Source organism: Meleagris gallopavo, chromosome 28 (assembly GCF_000146605.3).
Source record: "Meleagris gallopavo isolate NT-WF06-2002-E0010 breed Aviagen turkey brand Nicholas breeding stock chromosome 28, Turkey_5.1, whole genome shotgun sequence".
NCBI lineage: Eukaryota > Metazoa > Chordata > Aves > Galliformes > Phasianidae > Meleagris > Meleagris gallopavo.
Window position 1 is genome coordinate 814,710 of NC_015038.2, and position 25,202 is coordinate 839,911.

Here is a 25,202-nt window from a genome sequence, read left to right on the forward strand (position 1 = left end):
CTGTTTCCTTCCCATTGCTGTCAAAATAGTCCCTGCTGTGGGGTTAAACAGCCAGCAGGTTTGGGATGTGCTGGATTGCACGGGGAACTGCTGCCAGGCTCTGCTGGCTGCATCCCTTTGTGAGCGACTGTCCGGAGTCGGTCTGCAGACATCCTTGTGGCATCACCCACCCCAGGTCCATCATGAGGTTGATGGCATTGCCAGCTGCTGCTCATCAGCTTATGGGAGCTGAGGAGGAGTGCAGGGACTTTGCAAACTCAGCCCCTCCAGGTGATGCTCTGGGTAAAGCTGAATTCCCTGCTTCCCCAGGCCCTGCCAGCCTTTTTCTGTGGCCTTAGGTTGGGGTTCCCCAGCGAGGGGTTCTTGTGCAGGCTGTGTGTCCCCTGTTCCGTTGTGGGTCCTGGTGCCGAGCAGATGGTGCAGCTTGGGGCCAGTTGCTCCTGCCAGAGCTAATGAGCAGCACACGGTGGCTGCCAGGACCTGATTGAAAGGTTTCCCTAAGCCTGAGGATTAGGGGGCCCAGCGTCCTCTGGGGTTCACAGCAGTGGAGATTGCCCCATAAAGCTGGGCACAGCCAGCACCCCGTGTTTGTGGCAAGCAGAGGCCTACGTTGGGGTCACTGAGGGGATGGATGCAGTGTGGTGGCAGGTCCCTCTGCTGAGCCGTGTCCAGCAGGTCTCCATACACCCCTTGGCTCTGCAGAGGTTCTCTCATTTCCCCAGCAGGGGTGTGGGGACCTGGCAGCCAGCCCTGCTGTGTCCTTGGTGCCAGCCACACGCTGGTGTGGAGGGAGGCTGAGCCCTTCCCCGTGCTGTGCTCGCTCCTGCTAGGAAATGCCTTGCTATATCTCTTAATCTGCGTGTTTTCTGACCAGACCTGGCAATCCCAGGAGAGCCTTATTCAATTTTCTCTGATTGCTGAGCTGCTTCCCTGCTGTGGTAATTAAATGCTTAACTTTGTCTTGATTTGGGTCCAGAGCAACCTGTGTGCCAACAGCAGCCTCTGGGCAGCAAGGATTCTCCCAGGACTCAGTTGGGAGTGGGGCTGGGCTTTGTCCTCCTTAGGACCCTGTGGGACCAGGCCATACCAAGCTGATGCTTGGGAGCTGCTATCTGCTGGCAGGGATGGACAGCAAGGTGCTTTGCGTGCTGGTGTGGAGATATGGGAAAGCCTGGAGTTCTCTGCTCTGATCCTATTGCTGGTGGTGTGGAGTGCTGTGCCTCGCTGTGGAGAAGTGGGGGGTGGGGTGTGCTGCCGTACCCTGCAGAAGGGAGCTCTGGAGCCTTTGGGGTTTGCTGTAGCCGTGAAACAGGGAGAGGAGAAGCTCAGGCAGCAGGAGGCATGAGGACATGATTGCAGCCATCCACTTCACTTGAATTGAACCTTCCTGTGCATTGGAGGCTGTGTGGGGTGTCCCAGTGGGTGCAGCCCCTTTTCCTGGCCAAGCAATGGGTGAAGTGGGGATGTGGGCTGTACCCCTCCCAAAGCCCGTTCTGTTGTCTGCAAGGCCAAGAGATGCTGGGTTCTTCCTGTGGGCTCTGCTTCTTCCCCCAGGCAAGAGGGACCCCGAGGGCTGCCTGTGGGATCTGCTTCCCCGTGGCGCCCATCGGGCACTTGGCTCCCAGCCTGGCCCCAACAACCCTGCCTTTGTATGTGCCCCCATACTCCCTGCCCTGAGGGTGCAGCCCCACTCCGCCGCTTCCTCCCAGATGCTCGGTCGCCCTGGCAGCCGAGCCATGGAGACGAGTGCTTTCACAGCCTGCCAGCATGGCAGGAAAGGGGAGGAGAGAGATGCTGTGCCTCTGCCGGGTCTTTGTGTCCCCTGCTCGGCTCTGGGCCCTGCCTGGCACAGGGGCTGCCACTGCTGCGGGGTTTGTGTGCCGATGCCAAAGCAGGCAGGATCTGCTAGGCCGTCTGTTACCCCCTCGGTCCTTTGCCACCAGCCCAAGTGCAGGGCTGTGAGGGGTGGTTGGAGTGCCTTGGTTTGGCCCCGAGAAGAGGAGGCTGATGTGATGTGACCCACCTGGTCAGGTCCTGCATTGCCCAGTGCCTGGCATGGCGATGCTCTTCCTGGGATAGGAGGGGATAGAACGGTAGAACCATTTGAATTGGAAGGGACCTTTGAAGGCCATCAGGTCCCACTCCTTGCAGTGAATAGGGACACTCACAGCTTGATCAGCTGCTCAGAGCTCTGTCCCCCTCACCTTGAGTGTCTGCAGGGGTGGGGCAAGGATGGGAACGGATGAGATCCCCCCAGTGACAAAGAACTGGGACTGTCTAATGACTGTGAGCAGGAAGAGCAGCGTCACTGACCCAGAGATTTCCTCTGTGCTGGCTCTTGGTGGTGGCCACATAAATCTATCTCCCCATGCTGGCTGGTAGGGCTGCTGGTGACGGTTGCTGTTTCCCCAGAACATCCCATGCAGGGTTGTGTCTGCTGGAAGCTGCTGCTGCTTCCTGGGCCCATCTCTGTTCCCCGGCTCCTTGTGCTGCTCTCATGGTGCGAGGAGGGGCTGATGTTTGCACCGTCTGCAGCAGCTTCCAGCCTGTACCCAAGTGGCCCTAAGTTGCACCGGGGCAGGTTCAGGCTGGATATTAGGAGCAATTTCTTCTTGGAAAGAGCGGTCAGCATTGGCACAGCTGCCCAGGGATGTGATGGAGTCACTGTCCCTGGAGGTGTTCAGAGCTGTGGAGATGTGGCACTGAGGGATGTGGCTGTGGGCATGGTGCGGTGGGTTGGGGTTGGACTCAGTGATCTCAGAGGTCTCCTCTAACCTCAATAATTCTACGGTTCTATGAAATGACATTTGGGCCAAGTGCTGAGGCTCAGGACCTGCCTGTGGGGCACCCATGTCCCCAGCCACTCTTGGGGACACGGGTGGTACAAGGGGATGCTGGCACCTGGGTCTCCATTCAGACCCTTGCAGGTCCCACAGTTGTGGTCCCCAGAAGTCCTATGGAAAGTCCATATGCAGTCGCACTGTGCTGCTGCACAGCCTCTCTCCCAAACCCACACGCACGTATTAAACCACTTTCTGGGGAGGGAAAGGAAAAAAAGCCTTTTGCTGAAAACTCTGCTCTCATTTTTCTTGAGAGGAAAAATTTTCCAGAAATACAGTGGTTGCAGTTTGTTGTTCTGTCTGTTCCTCAGGAACGCTGTGCGTGTCTGGGGAGGGGCAGCACTTCATGTCAGTCAAAAAGTAATTAAGACTGGGGTTCATTTTCCTGCGGGAGGGTGGGACCCTGGGAAGGCGACAGGAGCGAGTTGGGCTGAGCACATCAGAAGCTGCTTTTTATTGTGGCTGCGGTGCTAAATAGACCCTCTGACACGGGTAGCTGTTCCCACACGTCTGCTCTGCGGCTTCCCGGGGGGGTCGTGGGCTGGTGGTCCCCCCGGCTCTCACTGCCCTCAGCCTGGTGAGACACGGGAGCCCCGACCTGCAGAGCCTCCGCTGCGGTCGCTGCCAGCCGTGCGGCTTTGGAGGAATTAATAGCTGTTTTCATGAAGCATCCAGGGAGGGGAGATGTGCAGTCATTAAGCTCTAATGAGAGCTGTTTGCCAGGGCGTTTGGCTTTGCGTTCCCTTTCTCCGCAGCTCCCTGGGGCACCCGGCTGCTTCCCGCAGCCAACAGATCCCCAAAACCTGGAGCTGTGCGGCCCCGATGTGCGCCGCTCTCCGATGTGCAGCAGATCCGCGTCTGCGCGGTGCTCCAAAGCCCTCGGGGTGGGGTGCAGAGCGATGGTCACGGCGCTGCTGGAGCCCAGCACGGCCTCTCCTGTCCTGGCTCCACCTGCAGAGCCCACAGCCTGGGACAGCCATTGGGCTGGGCGGTGCTTTGGTTCAGGCTTTGTTTTGGCGCTGGGACCGTCTGGTTGCGTTTTGCATTTCAGGCTTTTGTGACTGCGGTTTGATCTCGCTGTCTCCTGTGCGGGTGCACCCATGCTGTGTCTGGCTGCCCTGCATCTCTTCTGCCTACCGTGCCCTGGCAGGCCGGGTTGCTTCCACGCATCAGTTAGTGCCTACGTGCAGCCCGGAGCTCGTTGCCTGGCTGGGGACACTGCAGCAAATGAGCTGCTGTAGGTGTGGGTTGGTGCAAGGGAAGCTTTAAGTGCAGCCTGTGGGTTGTTACCCCATCCTGCTTTGTGTGCTGTTTGCTGGCACTGCTGGGCCTCAGCCTGGAGCGGCCACAGTCCCAACACAGAGCGTGTCCCCAGGGCCACGCGGTGCGGTGATCTCCGAGGCCGTCCTCAGCGTGTTCCTCCTCCTGCAGGATCCGTCCCCAGCTGTCCAAAGAGAAAATCGAGGGATGTCACATCTGCACCTCCGTGACGCCCGGTGAGCCCCAAGTGCTGCTGGGGAAGGACAAAGCCTTCACCTACGACTTTGTCTTTGACCTGGACACGTGGCAGGAGCAGATCTACACAACGTGCGTGGGCAAGCTCATCGAAGGCTGCTTCGAGGGCTACAATGCCACCGTGCTGGCGTACGGCCAGGTACCCGCTTCACTCTGCCCTGGGCTTTGGGTTCTCCCGGGGCAGCATCGCAGAAGTTAGGAGCAGGCAGGGGCGTGAAGTGCAGGGTGTGGAGGGGTCGGAGCTGTCTCAGGTTGGGTGGGAGTTGCAGCAGGGAGAGAAGAGGTGGCGGGGCTGGGGTGTGGGCAGGGGAGGCGTGATGGCCAGCTCCACCTTTGCAGACTGGTGCGGGGAAGACGTACACCATGGGCACTGGCTTCGACATGAACATCTCTGAGGATGAGCAGGGCATCATCCCGCGGGCCATCGGCCACCTCTTCAGCGGCATTGAGGAGCGCAAGCGGGCGGCACAGAGTCAGGGGGTGGCAGCGCCTGAGTTCAAAGTCAGCGCCCAGTTCCTGGAGGTGAGCGACGAGGAGTCGGGGGTGGCGGCATGGCCTGCGTCCTCTGCACAGCTTCCTCCTAGCGAGGATGGCAGGAAGGCGTCCTCTGGCACGTTTTGAAGTGCCCGGCTCTAGCAGCCTCCTCTTCTCTTTTATTCACGTGCATCTTCGCGCCATTCAGCTCTACAACGAAGAGATCCTGGACCTGTTTGACAGCACCCGCGACCCAGATGCACGTCACCGCAAATCCAACATCAAAATCCACGAGGATGCCAGCGGGAGCATCTACACCACGGGGGTCACATCGCGGCTCATCAGCTCCCAGGACGAGGTGGGTGCAGCATCAGTGAGTGCAGAAGAGGGAATGAAGGCGGGGATGTACTTTGTGGGCAGCAAGAGAAGGATGAGCTCATCCGGGATGGGACAGGACAGCGCCAGCGTGGAAAGGTCAGGACTGCCAAGAGATGCTGTCCTGATTCTTCAAAAGGGTGCTTGAAGGTTTTCTTTCTCTGCTGTGTGTTGTTGCAGCTCATCCAGTGCCTCAAGCAGGGAGCTCTTTCCCGCACCACTGCCAGCACCCAGATGAACGTGCAGAGCTCCCGGTCCCATGCCATCTTCACCATTCATCTGTGCCAGATGAGAGTGTGCGCCCGCCCAGAGCTGGTGAGACTGAGGGGCCCTGCCCCTCCACTCTTGCTTCCTAGCTGGGCTCTTCCTGGCTCTGTGTGGGTTCCCTGGGAAGGGGAGAGGGTCTGAAGTCTCCCAGAGAGGCAGGGTTTTGTCTTGTTTCTTTGTAGTTGCAGGGAATATTAGCATTTATTGGGAGCTAAGATATTCGCCAAAGCAGCCCTGTCCCAGGGATGGGGTGACCTGCAGCAAGTTGCTGTTGGGCTCCTCTCACCTGATCATCAGGGGGCTGCAAGCTGAGGGTAAATGCTCGTGGTTGAGGGGGCTCCTGCAGGGTCTGCGGTAGTGAGCCCACTGTGTGTGCCTGGCTGCAGGTGAACGGGGAGATGACCGGCCTGCCGGATGGAGCCCAGCCCACCACTGAGTATGAGACCCTCACAGCCAAGTTTCACTTTGTGGACCTGGCTGGCTCGGAGAGGCTGAAGAGAACAGGCGCTACTGGCGAGAGAGCCAAGGAAGGCATCTCCATCAACTGTGGGCTGGTACGACCCTGGGCACGCGAGGGGCAGCATGGGGAGGGCAGGGGCTGCCTGGGGACCCAGGGGACCTTTGGGTCCTGCTTGCAGTTGCTCCACGCTGCTGGAGTTGCTGTGGGTTATGCTGCCTGGAGCTGTAGGGAAGATTCTGTGATCCAAAATACTAGTGGTGAGGGCATGGCTTAACTGCTAGGGCAGGACTATGGGGTACAGCACAAGTGTGCTAGTCCCCAGAAAATTGAGGGCGGCTAATTTGAGCTTAAAAACTACCCTGAATTTCAATGGCGTTCTTCACTGCTCTGGTGCTTGTGAGAATGAGAGGCACAACACAGGGAAGGAGGGCAAATACTGAAACTGGCTGGGAAAGCCCCATGCCTTCCCATCTCGCACCGCGTACGTGTGTCACAGTGTGCGGTCTCAGCCTGAAATTCTGGCTGTGTGGCAGCTGAGTACTCAGCAGGGGCCGAAGTTGGATGGTGGCTTTCCTTTGTGTTGGCAGCTGGCGCTGGGGAATGTCATCAGTGCCCTCGGAGACCAGAGCAAGAAAGCTGTGCATGTGCCCTACCGCGACTCCAAGCTCACCCGCCTGCTGCAGGATTCCCTCGGTGGCAACAGGTGCGGGGACCCCAGCATAGGGCTGTGGTGGACAAATGGGCTGAGGGGCCATGGAATGTGTAGGAGCTATTTCAGATGACTCGTGGGTTGCCTGCTGTGGGTTGAGTGCCTCCTGACAGGGAACGTGGCATTGCAGATGTGAATGCCTTGGCTGCTCGTGAGTCCCAGCTGCAATTAGGCAGCTTTGGTGGCACTAGCTGGTGTTAAATGCTCCGGAGCCCTTGCAGATCTGCGACGCAATGGGTGCTGTTGCGTGGCCAGAATTCTCTGCCTGCTGTGAGGGCACTTTTACGTAGAGCCCATTCCCGATGGTGCTCTGTCACTAGGAGGGATTGAACCCAGTTTATGCATCAGTTATGAACCATAGGAGGGCCGGGATGGGTGTCGAGGCTCAGGGCTTGAGCTGAGTGTACTGAGTGAGGAAACCACCCCTTCACCCTGCCCTTCACCTTCCCAAGCCAAACCATCATGATCGCCTGTGTGAGCCCATCTGACCGCGACTTCATGGAGACCCTGAACACTCTCAAGTACGCCAACCGGGCTCGCAACATCAAGAACAAGGTGGTGGTGAACCAGGACAAGACAAGTCAGCAGATCAGTGCCCTGCGAGCTGAGATCGCCCGTCTGCAGATGGAGCTGATGGAGTACAAGGCAGTGAGTGCCCAAGCGAGTCCATGCAGGCAGAACGGAGCCGGGAGGAGGAACCCTTCTTGTGTTTGGTTTGGGGCAGTTTTAGCAAGCAGGACCCTCCTGCCCTTGATTCTTCCTCCCACGGATAACGTGGCCATCTCCGGCCCTGTTGTAAGACCCTTTCCCCTACAGAGTGTGTCCTGTGGCCCTGGCCAGTTGAGCTTCACTCTGGATGAGTGTTTGGATGACAGTGGGATGGTGTGAGTGAAGCTGAGACACTGTGAGGATGGCACTTTGCCATTGCTGATGATAGCTGCTGAGTTGCTAGCTGCCCGGTACTCCTGTGGGGCAGAAGGTCGGATTGGTGGATCAAGCTTAGAAGGCTCAGACTAGGGCTCAGGGATTCTAGGGCACAGAGAAGCCTTGAAGCATCTCTGACCCTCTGCCTGTTGAGTTCAGGCTTTCCTGGTCCTTAGGTTTTTCATTCTCCTGCGTTGGAGACTGGGGTTGCCCTCAGGAAGGCAGTGGTGGGGCTCCGTGTCCTGGCACACCCCATGCTCAGGATCTGTCCGTGTGTCCCCACAGGGCAAGAGGGTCATTGGGGAGGACGGTTCAGAGGGCTACAGCGATTTGTTCCGTGAGAACGCCATGCTGCAGAAGGAGAACAGCGCCCTGCGCATGCGGGTGAAGGCCATGCAGGAGGCCATCGACTCCATCAACAACAGGGTCACCCAGCTGATGAGCCAGGAGGCCAACCTGATGCTGGCCAAGGCAGGTGAGGCTGGGCACACGCGTGTTGGCCTGGTCCACCCAGTGTGGGAGGGACGGGTGCTGCAACACTGTCAGTGTCTTGCCTTGAGCCCCTTAAGCCTCTGCTTCTCCAGGTGATAGCAATGAGGCCATCGGTGCTCTCATCCAGAACTACATCCGAGAGATTGAGGAGCTGAGGTGAGCCGGGCACGATGTCTGTTGGGTCGTTTGGGCTGGTGGGTGCCAATGCAGGGTGCGAGTCAAGATGCTGCTCCTGGCTCTGTGTTTCCACCATTTTGTTTGTAAACCTCAAAGCAGCTAAGACCACTGGACCTGTAGTAGTCCCAGTCTCAGTGCTGGGCAGTGCTTTGGCCAGTACCACTCTTTGCATGGCTGCTGATGGATGCAGGGAGTCTCTGTTGTCCCCCACGGGCTGACCCACAAATCTGGGTCCATCTCTGCCTCATATGACCCATGGATACTGCCTCTCTGCAGCATCCTGCCTTCCAGTCCGAGGTGTCTGGGCACGGTTTGTGTTTGACACGTCAGTGGCACGTCTCCTCATTGACCACGTCTCGTCTCTGCTCCCCAGGACAAAGCTCCTGGAGAGTGAATCCATGAATGAGTCCTTGCGTCGCAGCCTCTCGCGCCTCTCTGCCCGTCCCCCCTACTCTGTGGGCTCATCCCCAGCTCCTGGCCTGGCTGGGCTGGGCAGCCCTGCTGCCCCCGTGGAAACTGAGGCCTCTGACGTCCTGCGACGGGCCAAGCAGGACCTGGAGCGGCTGAAAAAGAAAGAGAGGAGGCAGCGGAGGAAAAGGTGAAGGCTGTGTGATGCTGGGAATTGGGGGGTGCCCCGCATCAGCCCTCTGTCCTCACGAGGATGGATATCTCACTTTTTCCCCTATCCTTGCTAAAATCAGAGCACCCAGACAAAGCCTGGGCACATGTGTTCCTTTCCTGGCACTGCCTTGGTTGGCTTTTCACCCACCAAGTGTCTGGAGGCTGCTTTCCCCATAGAATACAAGAGCAGGAGGTTGGTGGGTCCCTGCAGGGCTCATTCTGACATTAAGACTCATCTGTACCCGCTGCTCTCCCCCAGCCCAGAGAAGGAAGCATTTAAGAAGCGACCAAAGCTGCAGCAGGACAACGGGGAGGAGACAGATGAGAATGAAGCAGAAGAGGTGAGAGGGGTTTCATGTTCTTATGGAAGGGATGCTTGCTTATGGAGGACTGTCATCACCCTGAGAGGGAGGGTGATCAAGTTCTGGCCTGGCCCTGCAAGGAAGGGTTGTGGACGTGCAGACACAGCCAGGAGTCAGCCCTGCTGTGCAGTGAGGAGCCCATGTCTCTCTGGGGCCTGGTTTCACCAGAGGTAGCTGAAGGAAGGCCGGGGGGCGCAGTGCTGTTCAGCTGGTAGGGAATGCATGTCGCACAGAGCTGTCCTTAGCTGTGGTGTGCACTGTGGGCCCAGAAGTGATGCTTCAGCCCATGGGCATCCCATGTAGGAGACTGAGTCACTCTGCAGGGGCTGCAGTTGCTTGCTGTGGGGTGAGCTCAGGTTTGGAGCAGGGGAGAGGCCACAGAGAGAAGGGCAAAGCCATGCTGCAAGTTGAAATATGGCACTTTCTCTTAGGAGGAGGAGGAGGAGGAACAGGATGAAAGTGGCTGTGAGGAAGAGGATGGACGTGAGGATGAAGATGAGGACTCAGGCAGTGAAGAAAGCCTGGTGGACTCGGACTCAGATGCAGAGGAGAAGGGTAAAGTGCAGAGCCCAGAGCACGGGGGTGCATTTGCTGGACTGGGCTCCCGTCCTGGGAAGGGAGAATTCCTCAAGATGTTGGGTTGTGTCCTCACTGGGGGACGGCAGAGCACCAGTGCAGGGAGCCTCCAAGTTCCCATCAGCCCCCCCCGCTCCCTCCTTGCACTGTGGCTCTGTGGGGCCACGGGAGCCAAGCTGTCCCCATCCCTCTTGGCCTGACTCTGCTCTCTGGCTTCCAGCGGTGAATTTCCAGGCTGACCTTGCAGATTTGACTTGTGAGATAGAGATCAAGCAGAAGCTGATCGATGAGCTGGAGAACAGCCAACGGCGCCTGCAGACGCTCAAGCACCAGTATGAGGAGAAGCTGATCCTGCTGCAGAACAAGATCCGGGACACACAGCTGGAGCGGGACCGGGTCCTGCAGAACCTCAGTGAGAGTCACCTCATCCCAGCAGCATTGGGTCCCTTTTCTCCTCCTGCCCACCTGGCTAAGGGCTGACACATCCACCCCCTGCATGCAGCCACAGGCTTTGCCATCCACCCTGCTCTGCTTGAGCAGCTGGGATCCCAAGGCTGTGCTCTTATCACTGTGTGAGTGGGAGGTGGGGACTGCTGGGGAGGATGGTGAGGCGAAGCCTTTACTGAACACTGCTCTGTGGGGTGTAGGTATTCCTGGGTGAATTGTGCTGTGGGCATATGAAAGAGGCCAAAGACCCACAGTGTAGCTGATTTCCAGGCCCAGCATCAGCCAAGGAAGCTGCACTTGGCTGTAGGTCCAGGTCCACGTCTCCTTTCAGCCCAGCGATGGTGTAACTGACTGCCCCTGCTTTGTGTCAAGTCCCAGTCTGTCATCCCACTGGGTGCCCCAGACGGACCCCAGCCTGTGCAGCGTGACAGAGGGCTTTAGTAAAACAGGGGGCACAGTGACCCTTACAAACTCTCTCCCTACTCCTGCAGGCACCATGGAGTGCTACACAGAGGAGAAAGCCAACAAGATCAAAGCAGACTATGAGAAACGGCTGAAGGAGATGAACAGGGACCTGCAGAAGCTGCAGGCTGCCCAGAAGGAGCATGCCCGCCTGCTCAAGAACCAGTCCCGTTACGAGCGGGAGCTGAGGAAGCTGCAGGCAGAGGTGGCTGAGATGAAGAAAGCAAAGGTACTCGGGGTGGGAAGGGCATTGCTTGGGGACAGCGAGGCTGAGACTGGTTTGGCCAAGCCTAGCTTCCTTCTCAGTTCAAGGAAAAAGCTGTTTTCTGTTCCAGGCAGGCATCCTGTGAATGCAGGATGCCTGCCTAGTGGATGGCTGTCCTAGCTGCCGGGAACACCAGATGCCCGTGCAGACATCACACCTTCCCTCTGCAGGTTGCGCTGATGAAGCAGATGCGGGAGGAGCAGCAGCGGAGACGACTGGCAGAGACGAAGAGGAACAGGGAGATAGCACAGCTCAAGAAGGAGCAGCGCCGGCAGGAGGTGAGAAGGCAGCCTGCCTGCGTGCTGCTGGGTCACCTGGTGCCAGGGACGATCCTGAATCTCGCAGTGTGGTTGTTGGAGATCCGTGAGCTCCCCACCGTGTTCAGGGGAATAGTGCCAGCAAAACCAGCCTTGAGGCTGGAATGGAAGCTTCTGCACTGTTAAAATCACAAGTGATACTCATGCCAAAGCAACTGCTCTAGTGTTTGGTGGTGGAAGTGCTGGTTCTGCAGCCATTGCTAGGGTGTCTGGGCAGCTTTTCTTTCCCCAACAGGACCTCATAGTCTGTCTCTCCTATGCAGTTTCAGATCCGGGCTCTGGAGTCTCAGAAGCGGCAGCAGGAAATTGTGTTGCGAAGGAAAACTCAGGAGGTGAGGGGGGACCACCTTTGTGCAGCCCTTAGCCCCGAGGGGGACCCCAAACAGTGGCTCAGTGACACCAAGTCTGGGAGCTGAGGTCGGTGATGGGTTTTTTTGGGGACGGCTGTGCGATGGCAGCACGCTCAGACTGTCTTCTGGGCAGGTGTCAGCGCTGCGCCGTCTCGCCAAGCCCATGTCAGACCGAGTTGCAGGCAGGACGAGCCAGAAGCCAGCCATGCTGGACTCTGGTGCAGAGGTCTCAGCCAGCACCACCTCGTCTGAGCCAGAGTCCGGCGCTCGCTCCGTCTCCAGCATCGTGCGCCAATGGAACAGGAAAATCAATAACTTCCTGGGAGACCCCTCACCTTCTGTCAATGGAGCTCGGCCAGTCAGGTCAGGGCAGTGGTGGCACTGCGGGGCTGGGTGAATGAGCGACGGGGAATCCCAGGGCTCACGGGTCTGCCTTTTTGGCTGATGGCAGAGGCTGGAGATAAAATGCCAACACAGGGATGGGCTGTGCTTGGAGTGTGCTCTCTGAGGAGCTGTTAGAGCGGGGAGGGGTGACAGCAGAGGTGGGTAATCCAAAAGCGAGACAGACTCCTGTGATGCAACCAGCACTTAGGCATCTTTTGGGGACAGCACAGCTTCCCAGACATGGTGAAACTGGGTGCCCATGTGACTCTGCTCCCCTCGCGCTGTAGGAAGAAGTTCCCCAAGAAGGGATCGAGTCAGACCTTCAGTAAAGCTGCCCGCCTCAAGTGGCAGTCGCTGGAGCGGCGCATCTTCGACATCGTGATGCAGAGGATGACCATCGTCAACCTGGAGGCTGACATGGAGAGGCTCATCAAGGTGAGGGTGGCGGCCGTGGGGCTGCGGGTGGCCGTCTCAGCACAGTGCCAATCCTTCTCCCTTTTCCCCTCAGAAACGAGAGGAGTTGGCACTGCTGCAGGAGGCCCTGCTGGGCAAGAGGGCGAAACTGCAGGCAGAGAGCCCTAAGGAGCAGAAGGGGCTGCAGGAGCTGAACGAGGAGATTGAGGTGCTGGGGGCCAACATTGACTACATCAATGACAGCATCTCTGACTGCCAAGCTACCATCATGCAGATTGAGGAGACCAAGGTGGGCAGGGGGAGGGGCTGGGAGGGAGATGGGAGCATCCCTGGGAGGGAACTCGGGCATCACGGCACTTCCTGAGTGTGGGAAAGTCGCTCCCCACTTCACTGGTCTCCATGCAAGCTTTTGTGGGGCCTGTACTGGAAACTTGCTGGGAAAAAAGCTGGGCCTCAGCACAAACCCCACAGGTTTTGGTGCCCGGTTCTGACACCAGACACAACGTGCACGGCTCCTTACCCCTCTGTCATCAGGAGGCTTTGTGCTCTCTGCAGCCTCTGGGACAGTGGCTGTGCACGGCCAGGACCCAACGGGCAGCGGTGGAGCAGCCTCAGCCCCGAGTGTCTGTGCAGGCTGTGTTGCCCGCTCTGTCGGGCCCTGCCCTGTTGCCATTCCCCCTGGCCTCATCCAGTTCCTTCCCCTTCCCAGGAGGAGCTGGACTCCACGGACACCTCGGTGGTCATCAGCTCCTGCTCCCTGGCTGAAGCCCGGCTGCTGCTGGACAACTTCCTGAAGGCGTCCATCGACAAGGTGCTGCTCCTGTTTGGAGCACTGTCTGCACGGGGGGGCTTCTCCCACCTGTGGGATGTGCGGTGGGGATCCCATAGCGCCTGTCTGAGGACGGTGTGATCCTCCATCCGACAGGGCCTGCAGGTGGCACAGAAGGAGGCCCAGATCCGCCTCCTGGAGGGACGGCTGAAGCAGACGGATGTGACCGGCTCCTCGCAGAACCACCTCATCCTGGATGCCCTGCGGGAGAAGGCCGAGTCGCACCCTGAGCTCCAGGCGCTGATCCACAATGTCCAGCAAGGTGGGCCAGAGCCCAAACCACCCTCCCTCACACTGGTATGGCCTCCACCTCTTCCCCGTGGGATAGAGCTGGACTTTCTGTGTTGGGTGCTCGGGAAGCACCAGGAGGTGCCACCATTGTCATCAGCGTGCCCTCGGGCTGCGTGGAGGGCGCAGAAGAAGGCCTGCCTCCTCATGGCTGCCCAGACTGTGCCCTCAGCTCCAGTGCCGTGTGCTTTGGTTGGGACTTGGTTCCCTTCATGCTGCTGAGGTGCCTTCTCCCTTGTGTGCAGAGAACGGCTACACCAGCACAGATGAGGAGGTCTCCGAATTCAGCTTGGCCTCGGATGGGAGGTGAGCAGCCCTCCACTGCCTGCAGGCTGTGCGTGCATGTTTGGTGGCTGGAGATGGGGAGGGTTGCCACCTACAGGAACTGGCAGTTAGATATTGAAGAAAAAAACACCATCTGCACTTTCTTGTGGTGCCTAGCTCTTTGGGGAGGGGAGCACAGACATCTCTTAGACACTAAAAGACTTGATCATCCTTTGGAGAAGGGGTGCTGGGGAGCAGGGAGTGACCTAGGGAGTCTGAGGGACTGGTAGCAGTCTGTGAAAGGAGTTCAGTGCTGAAGATCCATCTCTGCCACCTTCTCCTTGCAGCATCTCCCAGTCTTTCAGCATGAAGGGCTCAGCAAGTCAGGATGATTTCAAGTTCAAGGTGAGTTGGCCATTGCGTGGCCCTGTTACAGGGTGTTGGAGGAAGGGTGGAGGGACATGTTGGGTCCATGCTGAGCCCCATGTCCTGCTCTAGGGAGAGCCCAAGCTCTCGGGGCAGATGAAGGCAGTGTCAGCTGAATGTCTAGGACCCACGCTGGACATCTCCACCAAGAACATCACCAAGTCCTTGGCATCGCTCATGGAGATCAAAGAGGATGGGATCAGCTTCTCAATCCGAGACCCCTATTACAAGGAGAAGGTGTCGCGCACCGTCAGCCTGCCCACACGAGGAAGCACTTTGTGAGCAGAGGGCGATGGTTCATCGGGCACTGGGAGGTTGGCTGGGAGCCGTGGGCCACTGGGTGGGAAACTGTGCCCTGGATGTCGAGGGGCAAAGCAATGAGGGTGAGCCTCATTCTGCCATCCAGGTCAACCTGCAGCACGTAGCAGTGGGTTTCTCCAGCAGGCTTTTCGAGAATGTTGAGGCTTATGTTGGCACTGTGTGGGTGGAGGGTGGTCCAAGAGGAAGGAAAGAAGGGGTGGTGTGAAGGGCCCTATCTCACTGCCCTTGCTTATCAGCCTTCATGGAGGCTTCTTGGGCTGGCAGAGGTTTCTACGCTCAGAGGGTGACTCGAAGCATTTTCTGATGTCATGGCTGTGACACCAGGCAACCCACCTTCTCCATTTGGGAGTGGGGGATGTGGAGGTTCAGCACTGAGGTCTCTGGATGGAGGAGGGCAGGCATCTACTATGTTTTGTTTTTTGTTTTTTTAAGTCCCAGACAATCTCGTGTCTCGGACACGTCGCCTCTCACAAGGAGGAAATCCTATGACCGTGGGCAACCTGCTAGGTGAGCCTGGGAGGCCTTGGGCAGGGGGAGGCTGGGAGGTCTGGGCGGGCTGGCAGAGATGCCTGCTGATCAGCTCTCGCCGCTTCAGCTGCGCCCTGGGGCGTCAGCCTGGGCAAGCGGAGTTTGGCAGCTGCCAGGTGAGCAGTTCCCAAGTCATGTGTTCCTCTGATCCTTCCTGGCTCAGGCCTCCAGATGTTGGCTTCACTCCTCCCTCATCCCCACCCACTCGCCCTCGCAACGACCGCAATGTCTTCTCTCGTCTCACGAGCAACCAGAGCCAGGGGTCTGCCTTGGACAAGTAAGTTGAGGTGGGGTGGGAGTGTCTGAGCGAGGGGCACCTGTGCAGTAACAGCAAAACCTTATCAAGTCCCACAGTGGGGTATTGGAGTGCAGCACCCGGGTTGTCTCGAGCCACCCTCCTGGCACTGCTTTTCCTCAGTGCTCCTCTGGCACTAAGCTAGATGCTGTGCAGGGGCCCTGCTGGACTCCTGCCCTGTGTGTATCCCTCTGAGCTGCTTGCAGGAACCTCCCAGTCCTGGGCTTTGGCTAAGCTGTGCAGTGCCAGGCTGGGACCACTGGAAGATGTGAAGCAGGATGGAGTGAGGCAGGGTGGGGGTTTGCAGGAAGCTGATGGAGTGGCACTGACCCACAGACGCTCCGGCCGCCCACAGGGCGGGTTGGGCAGCTGTCCTCACCTTGGAGCACTGCTTGCAGCGCCGGCGTGTCCTGACGGAGATCTGCTGTCTGACCCTCAGTTCCCTGCTGCTCCTCTGCCCTTTCCTCTGTTCTGTGTGTGTGCTTCTCTTTCCCTCTCTCCTCTTTCTCCGTGTCCTCCCCTGGCTTGGATGCAATAACAATCCTCCACTCTGACTCCCCTGCTGCCTCTTCTAGTCTGGGTTTTCTCTCCCATAATCCTGCTAATTTTCTGCCCCTAGGTCTGATGACAGCGATTCCTCTGTCTCGGAGGTGCTGAGGTATAGACAACTTTCTATTTATTATCCCTTCCTCTTCTTTTCTGTCTCACGAGTTTGCTCTCCCTTGTCCCTGCATGCTCCACCTGTGCCTCGCTGCTTTGCCCATCTCCCAGCTTGTGTGTGCTGTCCCCTCTTGGCACGCCACCGATGGTCCCTGACAGTGTCCCTCTGGTTGTGAGTTTGAACCGTTCCTGCTCTGCTCAGCCTTTGGAAGCCAGGCACTGGGCTTGCCTGCAGACACGGGCTGCTTTGCAGAGGCAGCATGCTCTGTGCCATCTCTGATGGGCTCTTGTCAGCATGTCCTGTCCCATCCCTGGCTCTCCAGCAGGACTGCGATGCTGGGATGAGCAGCACTGAACACTGTCAGTGTATTCTTCTTGCAAGCATCTTCCAGAGAAATATGTGCAGGTGTTTCCCGTGCTTGGCTGTATCTCTGCAGCACTGGGTTGTGGGTGGGCAGAGCTCCTTGCCCCAGAAGCCAAGTCACTGCTGTGCAGAGCTCAGCACAGGGGTGAAGGTTTGTCCCAGTGCAGTGGAGAGGATCCCTGGTGCGAGGACAGCCTTCTCCCTGCCTTGAGGAGCACCTCTGGTGCAGGTGATACTGGAGATACGGCACCAGATGTGTGTGTGCTTTGTCACCTTGAGCTGTTTGCTCTGATCACGTCTCACCCTGGGGAGCCAGAATTTCTGTTTGGTCTCGGTGTCACCTCAAGACCAGTAGAAACACTAGGGGTCAGAGGAGAGCTGCTTAATTTGTGAGCACAGCTGCTAATTGAGAAAGAGATCGCACGCATGCGACTTCCAAACCCGAATTAATGAGCTTACATTCATCCTTCTGACTACAAACATTATGTGGCCCAGGGCCTGCCCTTCTCCAGCTTCCTCATAAGATTTAGCATAGCTCAGAGCCCCTGGCAGTGCTTGGGAAGCCAGCAGGGAAGAGCTGCTGATGGCCATAAACATCAGGACTGCAGCTGTGGGGCTGTTGGACCTCAGTGCTTTGAACACTCTGATGTGGAGGTGATTGGCAGATGCTGTGCCCAAAGGGCTGAGCTGTGTGTCTGCAGGCATCCCTTGGAAGAAGGTTTGGCAAGGATAGATCCTCTCCTGCCCTGGGCCAGCCTTGTGCACAGGGATGCTGGGTACTGATGCCAGTGCTGCCCTCTGTCATCCTTATGGTCTTAAAAGGAGTACAGCTCTGTTTCCAAACGTTACCAGCCAAAGACTGGCTGGCAGGCTCGAAGGAGCTGCCATCATATTGAAGCATTCCTAGCACAGCTTCAGGATGGAGAAAGTGCAGTTTGTCCTAAACTGAGCTGAGGTCCGATGAGCTGAGCCTCCTGGTTCATCTCAGTGCTGCTGAGGCTTGAGTGGCTCAGCAGCAGAATAGAGGCCATGACACCATGTCTCACAGTCTGTGTCCCCTGGGCGGAGCCGTTAGGCAGGGGCTGCTCGTGGGGAGATTCCCAGGTTTTCCATGAAGGTGTTTGCTCACGTGTGCCTGAGTTCAGACTGAGGGGCCCATTGCTCTGCCAGGCAGTGGAAGATGCTTGGGGTGAGGCACCTCGTGCTTTCTCATGCCCGTAGGACCTTGTAGTGCTGTGCTTTTCCACGCACCTCCCCCACCACAGTTGTTCTTTCTTTCCCATGCAAGGGGCATCATTAATCCAGTGGGTGGCACCAAGAACGCGCGGACAGCCCCGCTGCAGTGCGTCTCTGTGGCAGAAGGACACACCAAGCCTGTGCTCTGCCTGGATGCCACCGATGAGCTGCTCTTCACCGGCTCCAAGGGTATGCGGTGGACAGAGGAGGTGTGGGGGTTGCTGGCTTTTATGCACTATGGGAGCAGGTTGTCATGGGGAATTGGTGGGCACTGCGGGGATGGTTCCTCCTGGCCTGCTCTCCTGTCCCTGCCCTCTGATGTCCGTGTGCTGGAGCAGGCTGGCTCTGTTCCCCTGGAAAGGAGCTGTGGGTGGTGGGAGGCAGCGTTTGGGAAGGGATCGGTGCCTCCGTGCCGTGGAGGATCTCTGACGCTCTCGGACGTGTTCTTCTTCCTACAGACCGGAGCTGTAAGATGTGGAACTTGGTGACGGGTCAGGAAATCGCTTCCCTCAAGGGTCACCCAAATAATGTCGTTTCCATCAAGTACTGCAGCCATACGGGGTTGGTGTTCACTGTGTCCACGTCGTACATCAAAGTGTGGGACATCCGGGACTCAGCCCGCTGCATCCGCACCCTCACGTACGTGGTGGGAGGGTGGCTGTGGGCACTGTGGGCACCTCTGGCTTTGCAGGTCTCCAAAACTCCTGGGGTCCCCCAGGGTGGAAACAGAGCCCAGCTGCTTTAGTACCAGTATTAACAGTACTACCTACCAGTAGCTGTAGGAAACGGGGGCTTAAGAAGATCTTGGAGGGGAATCTGTGAGGACCCTCTGCAGCAAAGGCTTAAAGGAAGGGGCCTTGAAGAAGATTTCAGCCCTTTTGGGGGTGGCCAAGAGCACCAGCAGCTCTGCAGAGGAGGCCCAGACCAGAACAGCATCGGAGCTGAGTACATCACAGGTTTTGCAATGGAAAACGTGGGTCTTTAAGGAGGAGTCTAGGATTGGAACAAATCATGGCTCAAAGAGCATGGCAGACCAGTGTTACCAGCTCATTTCTGTGCCTCAAGGTCTTTCTCCCTCCCTCCTCTCCTGTGATGGGGAGGCCAAATATCTCTGCCTCCCAGTGTGGGCTGCCAGCAATAATCCAGCTCTTCCTGCAGGAGGACTGAGAAAGAGCAGCACCCAAGTGGGATCTAGGGCAGGATACTCTGTGTTACGCACACACCTGACATGGCTCCACCCCAAGCACTGGTCTGGAAGGTGGAGGTGTTCCTGGTTCCATGGCCAGACAGCTGATGATACCTGCAGGACCGTTCCCAGTGTGGGACCAGCTGAGAGCCAACAACCCTTTTGGGTTCCTCAGTGGGGCCTCGGAGGCTCTGACCTGGTCTCTGATCATCCTTTCTCCTTCCTCCTTCCCTCCTCTAGGTCTTCTGGCCAGGTGATCTCTGGGGATGCGTGCGCTGGGACGACTACCCGCACTGTGACCAGTGTGCAGGGGGAGCACCAGATCAACCAGATCGCTCTCAACCCCACTGGCACCACCCTCTATGCTGCCACTGGTAACTCCGTCCGCATCTGGGAGCTGAGCAGGTGAGGGGCAGCACAGAGGCAGGCAGGACAACTTACTGATTCTGTGTGGACAGTGTCCATCTGAAAAGACTCCCCTAAGGAAAAGGAAGATCATTTTAGCCGTGGAAGCTTCCTGAAATGAGGGCTTTCAGAACCCTTCCGTACACCTTCTCTAGTCCCTGTTTTGGGACCCAAGGAGTGATGAGCAGCAGTGGGGCTGCTTGAGGTGGGGTTCCATCTGTGAGAAGAGGGATGAAATGGGGGCTGAACAGCAGTCTCCCCAGGCTGTGCCACTGAGCCCTCACTGCAGCCTGGGCTCTGCAGATGGCCGTTGCTGTCCCCCCAAGCTGCCTTCATCCCTCAGCATCGCTGTGAAGCGGGGTACCCCTGGTGGCGATGTCCCCAAAAGGACCTTCGTCTGTCGGGGGGTGCTTTGAGGGCAGTGGGGTTTGGCTGGGGGAGGGCCCTGAAGGAGCTGTGCTGTTGGGAAGGGGCTGGCTGACCCTTGTCACTGGTTGCAGGCTGCAGCCTGTTGGAAAGCTGAGTGGCCACATTGGGCCCGTGATGTGTCTGACGGTAAACCAGACTGCAAGCAACCATGACCTGGTGGTGACAGGCTCCAAAGATCACTACGTCAAGGTACTCTCCTGTGGCTGCTGGGCAGAGCTCAGATGTTGTCACCCCCCTGAGACCTCTCCTCCTTGCCCAGATTTCTGGTTTTCCCTGTTCTGCACGTGGTTTTTTGTGCATCTTCTCACCCCAAATCTTGCTTTTTTATTTTATTTGTGATAGAAATGCAGCTTTGGAGATAGGGGTTTGCATCTCTCACTCCTTGGACTCTGTGGCTCATGCTTCCATGTCACATCTGACTCAGCTGAGCAGTTTGTCCTGTTCTGCTCAATCCTCCCTCCTGTTAAAGATGATTTGCAGCTCCAGAACAGCAAAAGATCACACCTTCATTTTGTTATTTTAAATTTTATTTTATTATTTTATTTTATTTTTCTGGCTCTTAGTAGGTTTGAATTGGAGCTGGCATGGGGGGAGTGGAGAGGGGTGGTGAGGTGGGGGGGTGGCAGGATTCCACTCTTGTTAGCATCGTGAAGATGTGTGAAAGCTCAAAATGTAGCAGGATAGAGGCTCTGTGGTGGCACATCTCTCCCAGTGGTGGCACATCTCTCACGTGCCTGCTGAGACCTCATCCCCCAAAACTGCCAACACTTCTTCCCCTCTGCAGCATTATATGCTGTGTGTCCCAGCCCTGAAATATTCCCTTGTGGAAGAAGGAAGAGGGTCAAGGAGGCTGAGAGCCCTTTTCCCGGGGATGGCTCCCTTGTTCCATTTTGCTTGCCAGAGAGAAAAGCAGCCTACTGGGAACAGCTGCCAGCACAGAACCTTCCTGGTTCACAGTAGTCACCCTGAGCACTGCTGCCCCACGGAGCTCACTCAGCTCTGAGACTTCTGGTGGCAAGCAGCCATGCCTGGCACCAAGAGAAGCAGGAGCAATGATTGCCCAGCCATCCACAGCAAGAGATTGAGTGCTCAGAGCCAAAGAGGCTGTCCTCCATTTCCAGAGCCATCCGGGGTCTCCCAGCTGCTGTTTTCCCCCAGGTGTTTGAGATTGCTGAGGGCGTGGTGGGCAACGTCGGCCCCACTCACAACTTCGAGCCCCCTCACTACGATGGCATCGAGTGCCTGGCCATCCAAGGGGACGTCCTCTTCAGCGGCTCCAGGGACAACGGCATTAAAAAGTGGGATCTGGAGCAGCAGGAACTTCTCCAGGTCAGGAGGGGAGCACAGGGAGTAACGTGGGGCAGAGCAGGATTGCTGCCGTGGGTCTGGGGAAAGGCTGAGGGACCTGGTCTGGGTCCTGCTATCCTGGGAGGGCAACCAGCTCCTGGGGTCTGGCAGCGTGTGCCAAGTGCTCTGCGTGCCTATAGATGTGTACTGCAGGGCACCCAGAGCTGCCGGCTCCCCTTGGGACATAGGCTTGCAGCATCAGTCTCTGTGTTACTCTGAAAATAGGATTCAGGCCCTGAGTCTTGAGTCCAGCTCGGTGATTCGGATCGACCCTGGGGCAGCAGTGATGATCTGCAGCCCTGCAGCTGAGGTGTGAGGCTGATTGTGGTCTCTGTCCCCATGCCTACAGCAAATCCCAAATGCACACAAAGACTGGGTCTGTGCCCTGGCCTTCATCCCTGGCCGCCCCATGGTGCTGAGTGCCTGCCGAGGAGGCGTGATCAAAGTCTGGAACGTGGATAACTTCACCCCGGTTGGGGAGATCAAAGGCCACGACAGCCCCATCAACGCCATCTGTACCAATTCCAAGCACATCTTCACTGCCTCCAGGTGAGCCTCAGGCTTGTACTCCCCAGAGCCCCTGGGAGGTGGGAGAGCCCTGGGTTGACCTGTCATCCCTGGGCCTGGGTGGGTTTGCGCTGAGCAGGGCAGGGAGCCTGGAGGGAGAAAAGGGTGGGAGGGATCTCGCAGCTTTCTGGTCCCTCCGTGCCTTCATCTCGTCTTGCCCATCTTAGTCTGTCCCCTGCCCGCTCTCTGGGATATCCCCACGCAGGGACCCCTCTTCCCTGGGGCTGGGCGTCCCCCGCTGCTCTCGGGGAGCAATTTGGCAGCAAGACTCTGATATCCTCTTTTCCACCGTGTCCCTTTTCTCCCTTCCTTTTTCTGTCTCTCTCTGTCTCTCCTCCTCCCCACCTCCCATCTGTGCCACAGTGACTGCCGGGTAAAGTTATGGAATTACGTGCCTGGGCTCACCCCTTGCCTTCCACGACGCGTCCTTGCCATAAAGGGCCGTGCTACTAGTCTGCCTTGACCCTCCTGCTCTTTCTGACTCTCTTGCACATGCACTCTTCTGTCTTTTCTTTCCTTTTCTCTCTCCACCTCCTCTTCCCTCTGTCTTTCTTGCTGTTGCTTGCTTTTGTTCTCTCTTTCTCTCTCTCTGGTCTGAGCTGCTTCTTAACGGTATGAAACTCTTTTGCGTTTTTCCCCACTTGATAAATCCTTACTGGAGGTGACTTGCCCCTTTGTCCCAGCCATACCGGTCGTTCCCCCGCGGAGTTTTGTTTTGTTTCCTTTTTCTTTTTCCTTCTTTTTTTAACCTCTTGCCCAATGCCCACATCTGTGGCAGCCGTGTTCCGCCCTCACCCTTGCATGGATGGTGGGGGGGAGTCGGCAGCCCCCTGCCAACCAACCCATGCCCTGGGGAGACCAAATTCTCTACCCCACCACCACTTTGAGCTGTAGGCAGAGCCGATGCAGGGGGTGTGGGAGTCCTGCGGGTCACTGCTTGCCTTTGTCCTCAGCTGCTGCCAGTGGGGTGAGCCGGAGGCTGAGCCCCATTGGGCCTGCCTGCTCCCTCAGACAGAGTAGCATCCTCCTGCCAAGAGAGCCTGGGAGCCTCGTGGGCTGCATGCTGCCGTGGGCTGGGGGTGGGCGGTGCTTCTGCTCGCAGTGCCTGTCCGAGGCTCGCAAAGCTCCTGGTTCACACCATCTCTCCCGCTTTTGTTTCTCAGCGACCTGACAGTGAAGCTCTGGAGTGGGAGGAGGTTACCCACCAGCTCCAACTAGGAACTGCAGAACTGCTGGAAGATGTGGCAGGAGGGTGAAGGCTGGGGTTCATCTCCCTTGCTACCAAGACCCCATCATCTATGGGAGCTCAGCCCAGGGATGGGAATTTTTGTTCCTGACCCGGCAGGGTGGGTGAGATCCATCTTGTCCCGTCCTTGAGCACTGACAGGTCCCGTGAAGAGGCAGCTCAACAAAGCACTGTCAGCTCCACTTTGCCTCCTGCTGCAGTTTCTCAGTGGTTTTCCAGTGACCAGGAAAGACTTCATCTCTTTTCTCACCCACCCTACTGTGCTGCCTGCCAGGTCTGTGAGGGGTTGGAGTCCAGGTGAGCTTCCTGGCTCCTTTTCAGAGACACCCAGCTCCCTCCTGCCACTGTGGCTTCATGCAGCCTCTGCCTGGATTTTCTGCTTTTGTCCCCCCTGTCTCCAGGCTGGTTCCTGCAGGAATCTTTCTCTGTTCCACAGTCTCAAGGCTATTTGAAGTCTTCTGGCTGGGACCAGAGGTCAGGTTATTCTTTTTTCCTTTGGAGACATTTCTTGTGGGATGTCCTCTGTGCTGCGGTGGATCTGCAGAAGGACCTTCAGTTCATTCCATCCTCCCCTAACCTCAGCATACCTGGCTGCAGCAGCTGGAGCTGCATATCTGACCTGGCTCACCCTGAGCTTTCCTGCTGTGCCATCACACCACTTCCAGCCCAACCTGCTGTGCTTCCCTGCAGCCATCTCTGAATTCCGACTGCAAACTCTGCTGACCCTCTGCTCTTCCCCTTGTGCCCACTTTGCTCTGAGGTGGGGTAGGGAAGGGCTTCTCACCCTCAGCTGTGGCTGCAGATGGGTGAGGATGGAGATGGTTGTGCCAGGAGCAGAGTGCAGACGGGTTGGACACTGGTCCTGCACGAGTCCCCCCATGGCTGCACGCCTGAAGGACAATCCTACAGAGAGTGACTGTGCACAGCTGGAGCCCTTCGGAAGGCTGAAGGCTCAGCCCAGGAGTGTCAATGACGATGCAGCCTCTCCAGCTGCGCTGCTCACTTTTCTGTGGTCAGGGGGCCAACGAGGCCCTGGTCTCACACTGGAGCTTTCTTCTACCTCTCCTGTGGTCCCTCGGAGCATCCCCTGCTCCATCCTGCCCTGCCCCATGCTGGGCTCGTGGGGGAACGGCTGTGTTGACCCTGGGAGTGGTGTTCTCACCCTATGTGCTCTCACTTCACTTTTGTCACTGAAGAAACAATGTTTGAACTCGGACTTAAGGATTTCTCTGTGTGATCCCATTGGTGCTGAACTAGGATCTCGGAGGAGCTCCAGGATGTGCCCCGTAAAGCACAGACCGATTTCCTTCTGCTTTCTGCAGCCCTGTTTTTTTTGGTCACCAGCCCTCGTTCAAACCACTGCAGGAGGGAATTTCTGCACACCTTGAAACAGGAGCATCTCTACTGACTTGATGAAATCTTTCTTTTATCATTGGGGGGGGGAAAGAAAATGCTGTTTACACGCCCCAGTGGAGGGCATGATGGCGTGCACAGGGTCACCCTGCCCAGCACAGGATGGTGACTGCTCCTGGGTCACAGCTGAGCCCTGTGCTGTGGGGCTGGGGGTGGGCAGAAAGGCTCAGAGGCCCCACGGCTGCCCTGAGCCACACAGCACTGGGAGGTGGAGGCAGTGCTGCCCTCTCAGCCTGTTCTTTTTCACTGGGATGTGTGTGTCTGCATCTGTGTGGCTGTAGCTGGGTGTACCATAGGCATTGGTGTCTAAGTACCTGTGTGGCTTGGTATTTCCCATGTGGAAGAGTGACTTTTTTTTTGGAGGGGGGGGGTGTTGATTTGGTTTAGCTACCTCACGGTGCAAGCTGGGTGCTGTTGTCATTGATTTCATTTTGGGGGTGGGCTGGGGAGCTCGAGGGGTTTTTGTTTGTTTGTATTCCTTTGGCCATTGCTGTTATGGATTTGACACTTGAGTTTGTCCCAAAGATGCACGGCTTCACTGCGCCTTGCTGTGTTTCTGAGCCCCTCCTGTTGCTCGGCACAGGGCTCTGTGCTTTTGCTCTTAGGCATTGGGTTGATGTGCAGCCTGAGGGTTCCCTTGAAGGACAGGAAGGTCCCTCTGTAGGGCTGAGCTCAGCCTGTGTTCCTGCCTCTGCTCTCACAGATATTTGCTGTGGGCGCAACGAAGCGCTTCTCGTCTGGGCGATGCCATGCAGGGCACGTTACTGGAAAGGGCTGGTCCTAGTCCCTGTGCTCCAGAACCTGCTGTGATGTGGTAGCAGCAGGCAGCTGGTGCTGTAATAGCCTCTGCCCGAGATGGAGGCAGTCTGCGATGAACTGAATCTCATAGGTGCTGTTAGAGTTGTTGTCCCCAAAATGTAGTTCAGTCTAGATCTGTCCCAGGCACTGAACATGGCTAGGACAGCCG

The 25,202-nt window shown here is 57.4% G+C and overlaps 1 protein-coding gene across 1 annotated transcript; it reads left to right on the forward strand.

The window, feature by feature from the left end:
• Positions 1–2,232: 2,232 nt before the first annotated feature.
• Positions 2,233–25,196, forward strand: KIF21B (kinesin family member 21B). The gene is made up of 35 exons (XM_031557010.1): positions 2,233–2,378; positions 4,272–4,494; positions 4,695–4,877; positions 5,038–5,187; positions 5,385–5,519; positions 5,858–6,025; positions 6,519–6,634; positions 7,093–7,288; positions 7,850–8,039; positions 8,149–8,212; positions 8,607–8,831; positions 9,114–9,195; positions 9,648–9,771; positions 10,013–10,204; positions 10,731–10,930; positions 11,137–11,244; positions 11,547–11,615; positions 11,767–11,996; positions 12,305–12,452; positions 12,526–12,720; positions 13,141–13,242; positions 13,357–13,522; positions 13,794–13,854; positions 14,160–14,217; positions 14,311–14,516; positions 14,992–15,066; positions 15,251–15,364; positions 16,002–16,040; positions 17,695–17,831; positions 18,101–18,281; positions 19,069–19,233; positions 19,734–19,851; positions 20,821–20,991; positions 21,359–21,558; positions 22,740–25,196. Exons 1-35 carry the CDS (start codon positions 2,233–2,235, stop codon positions 22,792–22,794), a joined length of 4,992 nt encoding a protein of 1,663 aa, XP_031412870.1. The 3' UTR covers positions 22,795–25,196.
• Positions 25,197–25,202: the final 6 nt, after the last annotated feature.

Coding starts and splice junctions, on each gene's coding strand:
- KIF21B (XM_031557010.1), top strand. CDS start 2,233: ATGGGAACGGATGAGATCCCCCCAGTGACAAAGAACTGGGACTGTCTA. Junction 13,243..13,356: donor TGAAGGCGTCCATCGACAAG/GTGCTGCTCCTG, acceptor TCCATCCGACAG/GGCCTGCAGGTGGCACAGAA. Junction 20,992..21,358: donor AGCAGCAGGAACTTCTCCAG/GTCAGGAGGGGA, acceptor CCATGCCTACAG/CAAATCCCAAATGCACACAA.